The 19,391-nt window shown below is 45.5% G+C and overlaps 1 protein-coding gene across 1 annotated transcript in view; it reads left to right on the top strand.

Annotated features, from left to right (window-relative positions):
• The window catches only part of PPP1R37 (protein phosphatase 1 regulatory subunit 37), an 81,719-nt gene extending 62,672 nt beyond the window's left edge, over window positions 1-19,047 (top strand). The window contains exons 12-13 of the mRNA XM_073599045.1: window positions 10,530-10,625; window positions 16,203-19,047. Of these exons, the coding sequence (XP_073455146.1) occupies window positions 10,530-10,624 (95 nt within the window). The 3' untranslated portion in view covers window position 10,625; window positions 16,203-19,047. The remainder of the gene's footprint in view (window positions 1-10,529; window positions 10,626-16,202) is intronic.
• The last annotated feature ends 344 nt before the right edge of the window (window positions 19,048-19,391 follow it).

Here is a 19,391-nt window from a genome sequence, read left to right as displayed (position 1 = left end):
AAAAAAGCGCTTCAAAAACGCCCCTCTCCATTGAAATGAATTGAAAACGCTGTAAAAATGCCTGAAAAACGCCTATAATCCGCCCTGAGCTGTAGAAAAGTCACATGATCTCACAAAAAGGTAAACATTGCAAGCAGAAATGAGAGCATCTACAACAACAGGACTGAAATTGTGGGAAGGTCAGAATGTTTAAACAGACCATCAAAAGGATTTGGGACTAGTGGGAGCGGGATTAGGGTTCTGGTTTTGGGATTAGGGTTAGGGATTTGGGACTAGTGGGAGCAGGATTAGGGTTAGGGATTTGGGACTAGTGGGAGCGGGATTAGGGTTAGGGATTTGGGACTAGTGGGAGCGGGATTAGGGTTAGGGATTTGGGACTAGTGGGAGCGGGGTTAGGGTTGGGATTAGGGTTAGGGATTTGGGACTAGTGGGAGCGGGGTTAGGGATCTGGGACTAGTGGGAGCGGGATTAGGGTTCTGGTTTTGGGACTAGTGGAAGTGGGATTAGGGTTAGGGATTTGGGACTAGTGGGAGCAGAATTAGGGTTAGGGATTTGGGACTAGTGGGAGCGGGGTTAGGGTTGGGATTAGGGTTAGGGATTTGGGACTAGTGGGAGCGGGATTAGGGTTAGGGATTTGGAACTAGTGGGAGCGGGATTAGGGATTTGGGACTAGTGGGAGCGGGGTTGGGGTTAGGGATTTGGGACTAGTGGGAGCGGGATTAGGGTTAGGGATTTGGGACTAGTGGGAGCGGGGTTAGGGATGTGGGAGTGGGATTAGGATATAGATACTTACGTTGCAATGCTCATCCGAGTATAATTTTTGAACTTGTCTGGGTGCACTCTCAAGTCCTCATATAGCAATGCAAATTGTCCAATTGAGGTGTGCACTTGGAGGATGGGATGAACCCAATAGCGACGGTGCTGCCTCTGTTGGTAGATATGCTCCCAATAGAGTAGCACAAATAACAAAAACAGCTCCATGAACTCCATCTTCTTTATTTACCCTCTTTCACCTCAACGAGATACCAGGAAGTACACAGGAAGTGATGTAGGGAGGTGGAGTTGTTCTTTGACGCCGATGCTTCAATAACACTTGAAAAACGCTGTTAAACGCCTGCAGCGTTGCGTTAATTTTACCGCTAACGCCCCTAAAACGCTGTAAAAACACGGTAATAACGCTATGGCGTTTTTAGTGCATTTTTAAAGTGCCTTGATGTGAAAGGGGTCTAAGGCGTTTTTGAAGCGCTTTTTTCAACGCCCAAAAGCTGCTCCAAAGATGCTGCTTGCAGGACTTTTCTCAACGCCCCGCCAGCGCGACGCCTCAGTGTGAAAGGGTCCATTGAGATGCATGGGGAGCATTTTATGAGCGCTTTAATAGCGTTATTTTTAGCGCAAAAACGCCTTGGTGTGAAAGGGGTCTAATAAAGTTTAATCTTTTTTTTTTTCTCCTCACAATGGACAGTACTTGCATTCTGTCCGAAGTCTCCCTTGTGCTGCTCGCTAGTCTGTTAAAGTCCGAAGTCCTCTACACCCCCTTCCCCCATACCCCTTCAGCTGTAATCTTCTGGTGCTGCGGGGGGGGGTAAATCATACACGCACTGGCCTTATGACCTTATGACAGGCACTCATCAAGAGTGTTGACTATGCCCGTCCTTTCTGCTCCCTCTCCTTCATTTATAAAAGCTGTACTATAGCTTCTATAAATGAAGAGTGATCTATGAATGGAGGAGGTGGACTTCTCATTCATCTGCCTGTTTTCCGTTTATAGGTAGTGTTTCACAGAAGTGATGGAAGTACATCAGAGAATTGCTGCTTGACGTGCTGGTCATGAGGGAAAAGTGGTGTCTGCCATTACTAGCCGCCTTCTAAAAATGTTCAAAGGCTATCTGTGTCTAACATTAGTACCTTTTTGTCACAGAGACAGAAAAAGCATGCTGTAGGTAACCTGGGACTCTCCAGCTGTTGCAGAACTACAAGTCCCGTCATGCCTCTGGGAGTAATTGTAACTGCCAGCCTTACAATATCTCATGGGAAATGTAGTTCCACAACAGCTGAAGGGCCCCAGGTTGCCTACCCCTGCTGTAAAGGACTGACCAAACTTATCTCTATACTTGTTCTTGATTGATGACTCAGACCGCATTGAAGTAAAAATCATCAAAAAGAGAGCCAGAGAACTAGCAATTTAAAAAGAAAGTTCAGCAAGATCAGCCCACGTTAATCTCTCATAGCTTAGATTTTATAAAAAGCTTTGCATTCACATGCACAGTAGACCATATAGGACAGACTCTATTTGCTCTATTCCGGGGGTCAGCAACCTGTAGATCGCGATCTGCCAGTAGATCACGGACAGGTGCCTCATAGATCTCAGTCTTGGCTTGCTGACCCGCCATCCCAGGGCATCTAACATGCAATGCATAGTAGGGGTGCGCATCTTCACTGGCCTCACGATTCGATTACGATTATCAGGTCCAAGATTCACGATGCATCACGATTACTGCGCACGGTTTTCATCCAAAAAATTTAAGTAGTCAGAAGAACTCCATTTTTTAAATTTTATCTGTTCTTAAAAAAAAGACAACACTCCCTGCATGTAGCAAAGTGTAAACACAGCAGACAACTTAAAGAGGAGCTCCAGACTGCCCCCAAATGACTACAGGAGATGGTCAGAGACTGCAGACATGATACAGAAGATGGTCAGAGACTGCAGACATGATACAGGAGATGATCAGAGACTGCAGAAATGATGATACAGGAGATGGTTAAAGACTGCAGACATACTACAGGAGATGGTTAGAGACTGCAGACCTACTACAGGAGATGGTCAGAGACTGCAGACGTACTACAGGAGATGGTCAGAGACTGCAGACGTACTACAGGAGATGGTCAGAGACTGCAGACGTACTACAGGAGATGGTCAGAGACTGCAGACGTACTACAGGAGATGGTCAGAGACTGCAGACGTACTACAGGAGATGGTCAGAGACTGCAGACGTACTACAGGAGATGGTCAGAGACTGCAGACGTACTACAGGAGATGGTCAGAGACTGCAGACGTACTACAGGAGATGGTCAGAGACTGCAGACGTACTACAGGAGATGGTCAGAGACTGCAGACGTACTACAGGAGATGGTCAGAGACTGCAGACGTACTACAGGAGATGGTCAGAGACTGCAGACGTACTACAGGAGATGGTCAGAGACTGCAGACGTACTACAGGAGATGGTCAGAGACTGCAGACGTACTACAGGAGATGGTCAGAGACTGCAGACGTACTACAGGAGATGGTCAGAGACTGCAGACGTACTACAGGAGATGGTCAGAGACTGCAGACGTACTACAGGAGATGGTCAGAGACTGCAGACGTACTACAGGAGATGGTCAGAGACTGCAGACGTACTACAGGAGATGGTCAGAGACTGCAGACGTACTACAGGAGATGGTCAGAGACTGCAGACGTACTACAGGAGATGGTCAGAGACTGCAGACGTACTACAGGAGATGGTCAGAGACTGCAGACGTACTACAGGAGATGGTCAGAGACTGCAGACGTACTACAGGAGATGGTCAGAGACTGCAGACGTACTACAGGAGATGGTCAGAGACTGCAGACGTACTACAGGAGATGGTCAGAGACTGCAGACGTACTACAGGAGATGGTCAGAGACTGCAGACGTACTACAGGAGATGGTCAGAGACTGCAGACGTACTACAGGAGATGGTCAGAGACTGCAGACGTACTACAGGAGATGGTCAGAGACTGCAGACGTACTACAGGAGATGGTCAGAGACTGCAGACGTACTACAGGAGATGGTCAGAGACTGCAGACGTACTACAGGAGATGGTCAGAGACTGCAGACGTACTACAGGAGATGGTCAGAGACTGCAGACGTACTACAGGAGATGGTCAGAGACTGCAGACGTACTACAGGAGATGGTCAGAGACTGCAGACGTACTACAGGAGATGGTCAGAGACTGCAGACGTACTACAGGAGATGGTCAGAGACTGCAGACGTACTACAGGAGATTGTCAGAGACTGCAGACCTTCTGGATGTGGTAAGGGAGGTGACGGACTGTCCTATCCAAGATGACCAATACCCCGCCCCCCTCACCACTAACCTGTCCCCATATAATACTATTACCATAGCGCTCCCCTGCCCAGTGTCACCACGGACCAATTACCATCCTTCTCGACCAGCATCCACACAGTCCCCTGCTCTTCCCCCACCTCTACACAGTGAGCATACAGATAGGGCAATAAAACAAATAATTGTGTGCAGTGCTTTGTGCTGATAATAAATGCACGAAAAAAGTCTTATTAAGTAGTGAATAAATATAGCCATGAAATATATAATCTGTGATCTGATTAAAAGAAATCTTTTGTGTATTGAAAGTAATTCCAGTGCTGAGTGTTCTCAGCTGTATTCAAATCATTCACCAGAAATTTAGGAATGACACTCAGCACTGGAATTACTTTCAATACACAAAAAATTTCTTTTAATCAGATCACAGATTATAAATTTCAGGGCTATATTTATTCACTACTTAATAAGACTTTTTTTTGTGCATTTATTATCAGCAAAAAGCACTGCACACAATTTTTTGTTTTATTGCTCTATCTGTATGCTCACTGTGTAGAGGTGGGGGAAGAGCAGAGGTGTCCTCCATGCGGCCCCCTCACCTGGCTTGATATGCCGTGGCTCCACTCTCCTCCTCGGAGCTCCGTGCTCCACAAGCCGGCCGCCGCCGCCAGCAGCTCCAGCCACCGGCGCTCCATGTCCCTGCCAACTTGCACTGCACACAGCGTCGCTCCTCGCAGCGCAGCAGGGGGATGTCAGTTAGGGGCAGCAAGCGGGAAAATCCGGCGCGGCTCTTCGGCAGCTTTCGGCTCCATTCGGTCGCGGAGGCGGGGCATAACGCAGTGCGAGGATGACGTCATCCAAACCGATTGCTCCCGGTCGTAACATCGATGCCGCATCGTGTATGGTCAAATCGCGATGCATCGATGTTACGATTAATTTCAACAGCCCTAATGCATAGAAGCTTTTTGTAAAGCAAGAGCCACATAGGCTGATGCCACCTCTGTAGTGCTGGCTCCTGTCCCATGCAGTGATACCAACTGCACTCCACCTCTTATCCCAGCTAGCGGTCTCCAGAGTGGTGCCAGCAGCAGGAAAGAAGAGATCTTCATGTCAGTGTGAAACGATACACTGGGCATAATAGTATTAGGGCTGCTTTCATACTGATGTGCTGCGGTTTACACACACTCACAGCGGGTGCAGTGCAATGTACCTGCAGCTTTCCTGTGGGTTTGCTGTGCTTAGCTATCGACTTCCATTATATCCTGTGGGTTTGGTGCACTTTCTGAAAACGGCTCATTCACAAGTGCAGCAGGCACTGCAGCTCCTCTAAAAGTGTGTTTGACAGATGGTGAGGAGGCGATATGTTGCCTCCTCAACACCTGATTTAAACCCGTGATTGCCGTGCAATGCATGCGATTGCGACACAGTAGTATGGCAAATAGAGGTTTAAATCTGGTGTGAGGAGGGGACACTGTGCCCGGTGATCTTTTACTTCTCCCATGTTGTTCAGGTAAAACTTCACCTCATTAGGTTGCCTACCCCTGCTCTATCCTTTTTTTGTTTATTTAACAAATCAGCATTACAAAACAGTCTGCATATGACATAAAGTGTCTCATTCGTTATCGCATTATAGTAAAGCATCTATTCAGGAATGTAACATCCCACAAGTCCATATCTTCGTGCTCCCTGTATATCTTCTTATAAGATAGAAAATATAGTTAATTAACAAATCAGCAGCATTGAACATTCAGCAATCAACATGAGGTATCATATTCGTTAGCATTAAATCAAAGCGTCTAACCAATAATGTAGTATCCCACTAGTCCATAACTACATAGTTCCTGTCTCTCTTATCCGGTGGGATCTAAGGATATTTCCATCTGGAACCTTCCCTGAAGATCAGCAGGTCATGTATCCGCCACCCCCCCCCCCCCCCCCCCCCCAAGAGTGCCGTTATTTGCATAGCAAGCTCGACAAATTGAGTTCAATCGTCTTCCAATGTGGCCCCACGGTGCCCCGTGTCCGAGGGGGGGACAGTGTCCCTGACCGAGCAGAGGGGAGTCCATCAATAGGTCCCCTATTCCCAGCCCCTCAATCACACGCAGCCATCCAGGTCGACCATACTTTGTCGAACGTGGCAGGACACTATCTGCTCTCGTATGTGAGTTTGTACAATGGCAACACTGAGTCTACTGCCTTCTTCCAGGAGCTGAGGGTAGGGGGCTCGGCTGACTTCCAATGTAGCATTATCTCCCTCCTAGCATAGAACAGCAAAAGTGTAATGGAGAGTTTAGTGTATCTATCCCCCTCCACATCACCCAAATAGCTCAGCAGAAGCAGCATGGGGTCAAGTGTCAACCTAGTTCCCCAAATGTCGTTAAGCACCTCCGTCACTCCCTCCCAGTATGATCCGAGTTTTGGACAGGCCCATACCATGTGCCAGAATGTCCCTTCGCCGGTCCTGCACCGGGGACAGAAGGGGTCAACATGAGGGTATATTCTGGCCATTCTGTGCGGCGTAAAGTAAGCCCTGTGAAGAAATTTAAGCTGTATGAACCTGTCCTTAGCTGCTATCACAGTTGGGATGTAGGTCGAGACGCAGTCCTCCCACTCGTCCTCCCCCCAACGTCGGAATATCCTCCCTCCATTTGTCAAACGAGCGGGTGGGTTTGACGTCGTGTGCTACCGTCAGGTATAGGTACAGAGTGGATAGGGGCTTCCCCATCACGCTTGAAGTCAGAAGTCGCTCGATTGAGTCCGGTTCCAGAGTCAGCCTGTCTGGGAATTGCACCCTCATCGCATGTCTCAGTTGCCAGTATTTGAACTGGAAGGATCGGGGGAGGGAATGCTGCCGTTTAATGTCCTGGAAGGGCATAAGCTTACCGTCAGCTATAATGTGTTTTAGGGTGGTTATTCCCCATTTGGCCCATTGAGAGGGGTCTGGTATTTCATAGAGATGGGGGAGGGTGGGGTTACCCCAAAGCGGGGTGTGTGGGGATATGTAATTCGGCTCAGCATATATTGCCCTGGCCTCCCTCCATGCTCTAATGGTGGTTTTCATAGGGGTCGTCAGGGGATAGGGGCCTTAGGACCCCTATACACTAAATTAGTCAGGGCCGCATACAAGCCTAAAATGGAAGCCTCTAGTCTCACTGCGGGATTTTGTCTGGGCTGGGAGAACCACCAACGTACCGTAACCAGTACGGCAGCCCAGTAGTATATCAAAAAGTTTGGAAGGGCAAGACCCCCTCCCAACAGAGGAAGGTATAGCACCCTCTTCGCCACTCTAGGGGGCCTCCCAGCCCAGATGAAAGAAGTCAAGATCCCCTCTAGACGTCTGAAAAAGGACTTGGGTATATGGGAGGGGATGTTGCGGAAAAAGTATAGAAATTTAGGAAGGAACACCATTTTGAGCAAGTTAATTCTGCCCACGGGGGTGAGCTATAAGGTGCGCCAAGCTGTACATTTTACTGTAAGCTGGGAGAGGAGAGGTTGCACATTCTTTTGTAAAAACTCATGTGTGGTGTTGCTAATTTTGATGCCTAGATAGGTGAATTCGTCCACCCATTGGAGTGGGGTGCCAGTGTCCGCCCTGGGAAGCGAGGGGTGCAGTGGGAACAGGACTGACTTGCCCCAGTTTATGCGGATACCTGAAAATCGGGCAAAGTCCTTGAAACAGGTCCAGAGCCTTCTGCAGTGACTGGAGGGGGTCAGCGAGATAAAGTAGGGTGTCGTCCGCATATAGGGACACTTTTTCTTCAATTGTACCTACTGATATGCCTTTCACACCTACCTCCGCCCTCAGAGCAATGGCAAGGGGCTCTATCGCCAAGGCGAAAAGCCCCGGAGACAAGGGGCTACCCTAACGGGTGCCCCTGCCCAAGGGGAAGGTCTCAGAGAGGGTGCCATTCATGCGAACCCTTGCTTTGGGGTCAGCATAAAGCATCCACAACCATGTTAAGAATTTCGGTCCAAATCCGAATTTCGAGAGGACCCCCCATAGGAATTCCCATTCGATGGAGTCAAAGGCTTTTTCAGCGTTCAGTGAGACCACTACTCCCGCCGAGTCCGACTGCGCCCTATCCATATGAGTGAAAAGCCTTCTGATGTTGATATCCGTTCCCCTCCCCGGCATGAACCCTGTTTGGTCCGGGGGGAATTAGGGCTGTTATGACTGTGTTGAGTCTCATGGCCAGCACTTTGGCCAGGAGCTTTGCATCTACATTAATTAGGGAGATGGGGCGGTAGTGGTAGGAGGAACATAGGGACGAGCCTTTACCTGGCTTGGGGATCACCACTACCACCGCCTCGCTCAAGGAGTTCGGAAGTGTCCCCAGCCTTTGCACAGCGATTAGCATAGCATGCAGCTTGCCTGTCAGCTCCTCTGCATATTGCTTATAAAACTCGAAGGGTATACCGTCCGGGCCTGGAGATTTGCCCAATTTGGAGAGTCTTAAGGGCTTTGAAAGAGTCCCAAACAGTTATTGCGCTGGCTGAGCCGGGATTAACATCCCAGTACTTCTGCAACGCCTCCCTGAAGTGACCATCCACCATCTCGTCTGACACCCAGAATCTAGACAGTCTCCATAAAGAATTTCCTAAAGTGGAGGAGAGTTCCAGCGTCAGAAGGAGTGGCACATGGTCAGATATACCCCTGGGGAGAATTCTGACGTCCTTTACCTTGGATAAGGCAGAGCCATCCACATAAGCCAAGTCGATCCTGGAGAAGGATCTGTGGGAGGCGGAGTGGCAGGTGTAAGCCCTAAGGTGAGGGTTCCTCCATCGCCACAAATCCGCAGACCATACAGCTCCGCCCAGTCCACCAAGCCAGGGTGGGAATGTCCACCTCTGGACATCCTATCCGCGTCCGGGTTGGGGGCCCCTGCTCTATTCTTTACTGCTATTTATGTAATTATTATGCACAAATGAAGGTGAACAAAGTTTCTTTGTCGTTGGTCAGATCTGATCTGTGCTACATATTAAAGAGGAGCTCCGCCTTAAAAAAAATTATTAAAAGCCAGCAGCTACAAATACTGCAGCTGCTGACTTTTAATAAATTGACACTTACCTGTCCAGGGTGCTTGCGATGTCGGCAGCAGATGACGAGCAATCGTTCGATTCTCGGCTGCTCCCGCCGCCATCCTCGGTCAGGGAATCGGGCAGTGAAGCGTTGCGGCTTCACTGCCCAGTTCCCTACTGCGCACGCGCGAGTCACGCTGCGCGTCTTCACTGGTCCTGTATTATACGGGTATCTGCACCCCCCTCCCCCTTGAAAGGTGCCAATTGTGGCACCGGAGGGGGGGAGGAATCCGATGAGCGGAAGTTCCACTTTAGGGTGGAGCTCCACTTTAAAGACTCTCCCTAATAGTTTATACTCTGGATCTGGGGGAGGTGTGAATTGCACGTTTTCTATTATTGTGATAACTTGTATACAGTTTGACTCCTGGCAGTTGGCCCCATAGAATTCTGTACAATGTTCTGGCACCCAATATTTGCTGGATACTCAGGAACCAGAAGAGAGATTGTACAGCATGTGATCTCAGAGTTGATGTTTATCTGTGGTCAATTTTAAATCCCATATTCACTTCTGTGTTAAATTTGAAATATTACAAACCCACACTTAATCTGATTTTGAAGCTTATAAACTTTCTTTTAAAGAATCTCACTTACTTCTTTGAATTTTGTGACACACATTTGCTATGCCCGGTGAGTAGGCACTTCTGTGTCACGCCTCTCACAGAGCCTGCCTTCTGAACTGCAGAGGTGCTGAGGAGGTGGGTCAGGAGGCAGAGCGAGCACAGGAAACGCACTACATCATACTGCATAGCATGCTGGGAATACAGGAAGTTGTGGAAAGCGATAGCCAGCAGACAGGCAGAACTCGCAACATGAAAGGAGGTTTTTCAAGTAAGCTTATTTTTGGATTGTCAGAAATTTACTATAGCTTGTTGCTTTTGCAATGCTGATGTTATAAAACAAAAGTGTATCCTGCGACTATAGATTTCCTTTATAGTTCACAGCTTCACATTGACCTTCCCCAGAACCAAGAGACTGAATCTAAATGAATTTCTTCAGAGTGAGATCTCTGTTTGTTAGACAATGTTGGTAGGCAGGGACAACCGAGCATACCAAACTTTGCATTTCATAAAGCTTTAATCAAATATACCAATTAAAGAGACAAACGATTCATCTGCCACCTAAATCATTCACTTAACTAGGCCCTCCTTGGTCTGGCATCAAAACAGTAGGGTTCCATTGCCGCAAGTTTAACCTGGGGGCCAGGACATTTTCTGTTTTCCTTTTTGGAGCATAAAGTCTGCTACTAAAGCCTAAATCTGAAGAGCTGAAATGCTAAAAAAAAAAAAAAAAAAAAAAAATGCCACAGTCGTGTTTTTTTTTATTTATTTTTATTTCTTTTAACTCCCCCTCATCTCGTTTTTACACAGATTCTCTTGGAACCTACAGCGACAGAGAGCTAGAGGACTTACTACGGGATGCCTCTTCAGAACCAGACCCAACTCTGAATGTTATAACACTATAAGGTATTTATTGAGCCTCTTCTATAGTTTCTATGGAACCAGCGATACACATAAAACTGAGGGCTCATTCACATGTGTTGATTCCGAGGAGCAAAGCAATGCTCATTAACACACCTATAGCATTTATGATGTGTTTTCATTGTGTTTATGAAGCACTGATAATGCTTGATAAATGCCCATGAAAGCATTGCTTTTCTAGTGGAAAGTGCTTAAAGCACATTTTTTAAAAGTCAGCAGCTACAAATACTGCAGATGCTGACTTTTAATAATTGGACACTTACCTGTCCCAGGGTCCAGTGATGTGAGGGAACTAAGCCCCGCTCATCTCCCCCTCCTCTCTGCAGCGCTGGCATTGTAACTGGGCTTCGCAGCCGGTCAGCCACTGCGCGAGCCACGACGCGCACTGTGACGGGCCGGGCAATCATCTGGGACCTGTGACGTGTCCCAGATGATTGCAGAGAGCAAGGGGGGAGAGGTGATCTCCCTTGCGGTGCGCCTGGAGGAATTGGGAGCGGTATCCGTGCCCCCCCCCCCCCCCCCCCCCCAAAAAAAATGACATGCCAAATGTGGCATGTCAGGGGGGTCACTCCTTTTAAAGCGAAAGTTCCATTTTTGGGTTGAACTCCGCTTTAAATGTAGAGGAAATGATATACTTTGAGGTGTGGTTAGGTTGTGATGTGATAGCAGACATTTTTGTGAATTCTCTGCACGATGGATTCGTGTTCTATGATCTCTTGGATGCTTGGTCCAGCTCAACTTTGCTGAAACAAAAAGCTTTGCCACTGACAATAATGCTTAATGCGTCTGCTCCTACCTGGCACTGTCTGTATTGCTGGCTGGTTGATGTTTTTACCTGCACACAGAAGCAAATCATGTTACCACTAGAGGTGCACCGAATGTAAATTTTGGTGGCAAAACCAAAAATGCAGGATTCACTTGGCCAAAAATGACAGTTTTTAAAAATATATATATTTTGTTATATAATTGTATTAAATTCGACTTCTTAACCACATCAGCCCCTTCCTGACCAGAGCACTTTTTACAATTTCTTCTATATATTTTTGGTAAAAAAAATTGCAATAAGTGCATATTGTTTGGTATGCGCAAAAGTTATAGCGTCCACAAATAGGGGATAGATTTATGGCATTTTTATTCATTTTTTTTTTTTTTTTTTTATTAGTAATGGCGGTGATCTGCGATTTTTATCAGGACTGCGACATTGCGGCAGACAGATCGGATACTTTTGACACTATTTTGGGACCATTGACATTTATACAGCGATCAAAGCTAAAAATAGCCATTGATTACTGTATAAATGTCACTGGCAAGAAAAGGGTTAAACACTAGGGGGCAATAAAGGGGTTAAGTGTGTTCCCCCAACCTGTTCTAACTGTGTTTGCAGGGGTGGGCTACCACTGACATGACAGAGATCGATGTTCCCGATGACAGGGAACAAAAGATTTCTGTCATGTTACTAGGCAGAACAGGGAAATGCCTTGCTTACATAGGCAGTTCCCCATTCTTCCTCTCCTCGCCGTGATTGTGGGCTGCCGGCGGATGTCAGTTTGCGCAGGAGTGCCATTCTGCCAACATATATCGGTGTGAGCTGGTCAGCAAGTGGTTAATTCAAATCATGATTTTAAACGAATATGAATTTATTGCTGGCCATTATCAGCACCTTTTGCGCAAGAAAAGCTCAAGAAAAATGCATCCCTTCAAATTCTGTGTGTGTCTTCACACTGGTCTGTTGCGCTTCATTGTGGTGTTATAAATCCTGCTTGCTGCATTTTTGGTCAGTAAAAAAAAAAAAAATGCACCTTCCCATTGAAATGCATTGAAAATGCAGCAATAATGCATTTGTGTTACGTTTTTGATGCGCTTTTTGAGTTGCATGCCGATAACACCATTTTCGCCCGATATGTTTCAGCCCCCAAAATTTCGGTGCTTCTCTGTGTACCATACGACAGCTCTGTACAGACTAGAAGTGACTGGAGCTACTCAATCCTAGTTCTCTATTACTTCCAAGTGCATTCTGTAACACTTTAGAAATGCTATAGGTGTTGTTAAGATGTGGTTACAGAGCATTACCTTTGAAATCAATGGAGGCAGGTTACAAGTGTCGGCGCCTCATGAAAGTGACATGCTGCCTAATTTTTACCATGACACAACGCTGCCGATTCTTTGTGAATGAACAGTACTGTATGGTGCCATTGTAATATTCATGGCAGATGTTGAAGGGTGGTTACAAGGCTTTAAAAATGCTGAATAAATGCCGCATAAACACAGGGTATTGACACACATGTGAACGAGTCCTAAGAGTGCCAGTGGTTTAGGAGTCAGATGTGGTTGTCTGTACTCAGTTACGTGTCAGTCTTTCAACTGGTGCCCACCTCCAAAACATTGAAGTAATGTATCTTCTGTATTACATGGAGAGAAAAGAATCCGCATTTGCCTTGTAATGTGAAAAAAAAAAACATTAAAAAAGGTTCTCCAGTGAATAGTAATATCTACTGCTGCAACCATGAGTTTATTTTTTTTTTAAGCTGGCTATTGGCTTTCAAGTAAAAGTAATGTGGACGGCTCTAGAACCGCCTGGTCACTTTGTCGGGTCTCTGAAAATGCGTCCGCCACTTGGGAACACGAATGAAAAAGTGTTGAGAGCAGGAGGAGACTTGTGAATAATAAACCCAGAAGTGACGTATATTAAATCACTCCCAGGTTCAGAGCCATCACTCCCTGACTACTGTAGCTGAAGAAGCAGCTAATCAAGCACAATATGCCCTCCAGTGCAGGCAATGCCTTTATTGATGCCTGATGACTCCATAATGCAAACCGCTCACGTGCCCATGCTATTACATGGGGCGGGGGGGGCTTGTTTAGCACCCATGTGATCGTAGAAAAGTTGGATGTAAAAAAATAAGTTCTAAAAAAAAATAAAATTTAAAAGCACCCCTGTACACACTTGAATGCAAAAATATGCAAGGGGCGAGTGCGGGTATGTAGGCATAAATTGCACCACAAGTGAACAATTTTGGGTACTGTTGTTTTTTTGAGATTGCGAAGGGCACATGCAATTTTTAAGGCTGGACTTGTTTGGTATCTGTTTACTTGACACAACCCCATCTTTTATATTTGGGGTCTTATATTGTGTTTGTGAGCACTTGAATTAAAGAGGTTGTAAACCTCAGAGGAAAAAAAAAAACCCTGCAAGACAAAGGCGTAATGAGCTAGTATCCATCGCATACTAGCTCATTATGAAATACTTACCTCAGAACGATGCGCCGAATCGGCCCCGGCGCGGCCGTCGGCTTCCACCGGGGTTTCTTTTCAGGTTCGTGGGCCCCGGCGATCTGATTGGCGGGAGCTTCGATGATGTCACTTCCACGCATGCACACGGGAGCCGCCTGTCACAGCACGGCTACTGAAGAAACGGCACCAGCGGACAGTTTCTTCAGTGCACATGTGCCGATGACGTCGGCAGCAGCGCATATACTGAATATCTCCTAAACTGTGCAATTTTAGGAGATATTCAGGGCACCTACAGGTAAGCGTTACTATAAGCTTACCTATAGGTAAAAGTGGTGTAACAGAGTTTACAACCACTTTAAAGTGGTGTAATTTTTCTTAAAAATATGTATTTGATAGTTCTGCAAATATTGCCCAGCTTAAAAAATTCCAACTGCCACCATTTTATTCTACAGGGTCTCTGGTTTCAGAAAAAATATAATTGTTTATGGACTTAGCAAAAATTGCAGATTTAAAAATTTAGGCTTAAATGCAAAAAAAATGTCTTGGTGGAAAAGTGGTTACGGAAATCAGGATACCTGTTAAAGTGAAACCAGAACTCCAATAGTACATACCAGGTTTTCCTTCTAGAAAAAATGTAGACCGGTACCTTCTGGTATCAGTTGTTAGGCAAGACTGTAGTTCACGTTTTAATGACTAGTTGTTGGAAGGGGCTACTGTATATTCTTCACATATTCATCTCTATTATCACGTTAGCAGCATCTGCCCCATGCCCCTAGTCATTCCATCTAAGCAGGATTTTTCAGATAAGGGCTCATATTTCACACAGCCTTCGACTATCCAGTGGAGCTTTCTAAGCTGACGAGTGTAAGGCCAGCCATATGAGGTGCGAATTTCTTTCTTGCAACCACAGGTTGCAGGAAAGAAATTTGCGCAATTCCCCTATCAACACAGACAGTGCTGACAGGGGAATCGGCAATTGTCTTTTCCCAGCGAGGGCAGACAGGGGAAGCCAGCCCTGCCGGGAGAAGACATTGATTATTGCTAGTGGCTGTAGCAGCCGCTAGCAATAATTGCAAGACAATCCGGCAGGCTGGTTGTATCCAAGTTGATTGATTAACTTGTTACATTCAGCCTGCCCATTACCTGTTCGAATCTTGGCCGGTTCAGCACAGATTCGATTTGTGTATGGCTGGCCTTAATCACCAATTAGTTACTCTATATATTTAGAGCCTTTTTTTTAATTATTTTTCAGAGAAACTATATAATTATACAGGTTTTATATAGCGCCAACAGTTTGCGCAGCGCTTTACAACGGTGGGGCAGACCGTACAGTTACAATACAATTCAATACAGGAGGAACCAGAGGACCCTGCTCGTTAGAGCTTACAATCTAGAGAGAGATTCACTTTGTTTACAGCAGCGGCGTTCTGGAGCTCCCTGCTGTCCTGTTCAGCCAGATTGGCTTCCGGGTACCGAACTTCGGCCATTTATATTGGCCCAGCTGGGATGACATCACTCGCATGCATGGGCATTCATTCAGCTCGGCATTGGTGGAATTTGAACACAGAGTTACACGTGCGTGGCTCAGTACAGGGTGCACAGGCAGGTATAGAACTTTTAATGCAAGAGAGACAGACATTAAAAAATCCTGTTTGCCTTTTTTTTTTTCCAGGTTAAAGTTCCACTTTGTATGTTTTTCCTTATTTGTGGGTTTATTTACTAAGGTCACAAGAAATGTATAAAGTACAGTATCTTATCTGATTGCATGTCTGATTTTTGCACACTGCATTTCATCCTTAGGCAGGCCATAGTGTGAATATCTTTCCTATAACCACAGGTTGCTGGAAAGAAATTCACACGATTCCCCATCAACACAGTGCTGATAAGGGAAACCTTCCTGCCAAGACGTGATCTCCTGGCTGGAAAGCTGTCCCTGCCAGGAGAAGACAGTGATGATTGCTAGTGGCTATAACTGCTGCTAGCGATAAGCACAAGTACATCCAGCAGGCTGGTTGTACCCAGATTGATCAATCTACTTGGTACATTCAGCCTGCCACTGTTTGAATCTCAGCTGAATCTCGCATAACCAAGGTAGTGATATTGCTTCCTCAAGTCACCAACACTGGTTGGTTCAGCACAGAAAAAGGAGTGGTGAGGGAGCACAGGCAAGGTGAGTAATAGGGTGACAAGGGTGTCCTTTTGCAGAGACACTGTTACTTTGTCCATCATGGGCAAGGTGACAGTGTCTTTTTAAGTATCTGTTTACCCTGAGTTCTCCAGCATGTAGATATTAATTTTCAAGGTTTAATCTTGTCTTTTTTTTTCTTATAGGATTGATTCTTCCGACTCTTGGGGTTTCCTCTTCTGTTTTCCCTAAATACTTTTTGAACCCCAATGATCTCGCCTTAAGAATTGGGGCCCCAAAGCAAAATATGACACGGGTTCCCATTTGAGGACATTCAGTTGATTCTAAATATTGCTTCCCTATATGATGGCAATAAGGGCGGACACTATTCCTGCAGGTAATGGAATTTGCACAGTTTAAACATACAGCTCATTAACTTCATGCTGGGACTTTCCCCAACTGGGACTTTTTGCAGAAAAGAGGCAATTTTACGGGTTTCTGGATAAAGGGACACAAGCTGATGTCTAACCCCATATCCCCCATACACTGGACTGTTACTGGCTTTGGGAATTGTCATGGAGGACAACTGTCGTTGACATTAACTGAACCTTCTGATTGTCCTCACATGGTGGTATCTCCAGTTATCTGCAGTATGATATTCTAGGGTTTTCAGTCTTGCCTTCTATACATCGCACTTACTGTGTTACACTACACTAGTCTCCTGACAATAGCTTCTGACCCTGGGGTCCAACACGTTGGTATTGTCCTCCAAATAATTAAATCTTTATGGCCAGGACATTCTAGGGTGATATATGGGTTTTGGCATATAGGGGTGGGAAATGTCCTATTCACAGCACCTATAAAAAAACATCCAGCCTGTCTGCTGTAAGCTTTGACCTTTACTCAGGCTGAGATGTCCATTTTTTCCTTTTGGAGTGAGGTTCTAAAAGGCCTAACTTTTTTGCGCTACTAGGTTTAGCATACGGACTACCAGAGCATGTTCTTCTGTGGACCATACTTTCCAAGACCTGAAGACCTCAACCCCAGTTGGAACGACGTTTGTGTTCATTTTTGTTTACTTCCTACCCTTTTTATTATTCAGAATGTGTAGTAAATCACAATGCTGTTCACCTGAAAGATTTAGAAATAGTTAGATCACATAGGGCTATGTGTGCGGCAAGGAAGTCTAATTGTACTTGGGATTTAGTGTTGATCCTGTGATCTTGGCCACTTTTTTGTATCTTGCAGATTCAGGACCACAGGCAGCTGAGCAGGGTCAAGTGCACGTTCAATGGCAGGCTTGATATCTTCTGACTTTGTAACGGGCTTAGTTCACTTGGTGATGACCAGCAGCTGTTATACTTAAAGTAAACTAAATCAAAGTCCTGCTTTGATGAAAAGATAAAAGCAGGAGGGTGGCCATCTTGTATGGGTCTATGTATTTGTACAACAGTGCAGTTGTGTCTACATAAACATATTTTATGTATTTGTGGACCTAAATGGCATCCACAAAAGAGTATGTGTATTATGTTGGTTTTATTTAATAGCATATTATTAGTAGCCACATAGAACCAAAGAATGTTGATGTGTGGCTGCTATGTGTTACAGAACATAATTTTAATTTGTACAATGTTATTAAAGTGAATGTATAGCCAAAACCTTTGTTTGGATAGAATGGGCGAAGCTTAAAACTTTTTTTTTTTTTTTTTTTTGCTGTCTGTGTACCAAGGGAACACTGATTCGTGTCCTGTCCTGGAAACAAGAAATGACAGGACATCTCACAAAAGAGTGGTGAATTCTATCTTGGATAGCTGCCACTGGAACCTTTCTAACCATTGGAAGATTTCCCTTCACCTCTTCCTCTGGTGACAGCTTCTCTAAAGGGTCACCAGGGTAAATGGGAGTGACACTACCCAGCAGGGACACAGACAGCAGGAAAAACCCGACAGGGTCTAACCCTTTACCGGTCTGTCCAAAAACTAGAAAAAGATTTATCTTTGCATACACTTTAAATAAATCATAATGTTTTCCAAAAGCTAAAGGACAGCATTAAACTAAAAAAAAATGCCACCAAATGTGTACTGGGCATGAAAATACTTTGTTTTGATTGCCAGTCAGCACAATTGGGCCACACTACCTGTGACCATAATAGGAGGTATTTTTAGGAGGTATTTTTAACATTATGTAGCTACAGGCCATATTTGTACTGACATGTTCAGAATAAGAAAGCACTTGGCTTACTTGTATGCATTACAGCACTTTTCTTTGTGCTGACCAGTTTTAGGATGTCAGCCATTAGCTCATGCTGCAGCACAGAGCAGAAGACTCTAGCTGTATCTGGCCATGGTGTTGGACATGCATGCTTGTTCCAGCCCACTAATTTGTGTGTTTGTCTTACATTTTTAGTGTTTAATTTCACAAACACTACTACGTATGTTAGTATGCATGTCATTTTGGCATGAGATAGTGGCTTAGCCACAGTCTTCCTCTATGGGAACTGTTTATTCTTTTTCTTAAACCACAGAAGACTAGAATCTAATGTTTCTTCCTGACATTTGAGTTGTTTTTTTTGCATCTTGCAAACAAGTCTTTGGAAACTTTATTTAGTAGTAGAGTACTGTCCCATGTTAGCAATTGAATAATACAGAAAGGTTTGAGTTTAAGGGACACTTTTTTTATTTGCCAACATAAAGTAGTAGTAAAGTCCCCTGGCCTCTTCTAGCTACAGTTAAGCTTATAATATAGCTTACCTGTAGGTACAAGGAATATCTCCTAAATATGCACCGTGTAGGAGACATTCAGTGTCCCTGTAGCCAGTGACATGACTGGTGCATGTGCTCTGAGGAAACGGCATACCCATGCCATTCTTTCAGAGCCCTGTGCAGTAAGGAGTCGCGTCATCATGTCTTGGCCTCTCAAAGGACCACAGCCCGCAAACCCGGAAGGAAGACTGGGTGAAGATGGAAGGGAGAGAGGAGACACAGCGCCCCTAAGTGCAATATGGATGGTAACGGTTTAACAATGAGAAGTTGTCTACCCACAAGAAACCTTTAAAATCTGCGGTTCATATGACATGGCAGTCCAGCTCTGTGAGACCCAAGGACAGTCCCGTTATGTCTGCGTCTCTGTATTTCCAGCCTGCAGCTTGTACGGGTGGTATCCAGCACTGGTAGGCACTGAGCCTTCAGCATTCTCCTTTGCCCGGACTGAGCTGCCAATGCTGGATACCACCCGTGCAAGCCGCCGGCTGGAAATATTGAGACGCAGACACAACGGGACTGTCCTTGGGTCTCACAGAGTGGGACTACCATGTCATGTGAAGTGCTGATTTTAAGTTTTCTTGTGAGTGGCTGACTTTCTCATTATTAAACTGTTACCATACATACTGCACTTAG

The sequence above is a fragment of the Aquarana catesbeiana genome, linkage group LG09 (genome assembly GCF_042186555.1).
Source record: "Aquarana catesbeiana isolate 2022-GZ linkage group LG09, ASM4218655v1, whole genome shotgun sequence".
Classification (NCBI taxonomy): domain Eukaryota; kingdom Metazoa; phylum Chordata; class Amphibia; order Anura; family Ranidae; genus Aquarana; species Aquarana catesbeiana.
Note: the sequence above shows the minus strand (reverse complement) of the source record. Positions and strands in the feature narration are given on the sequence as shown.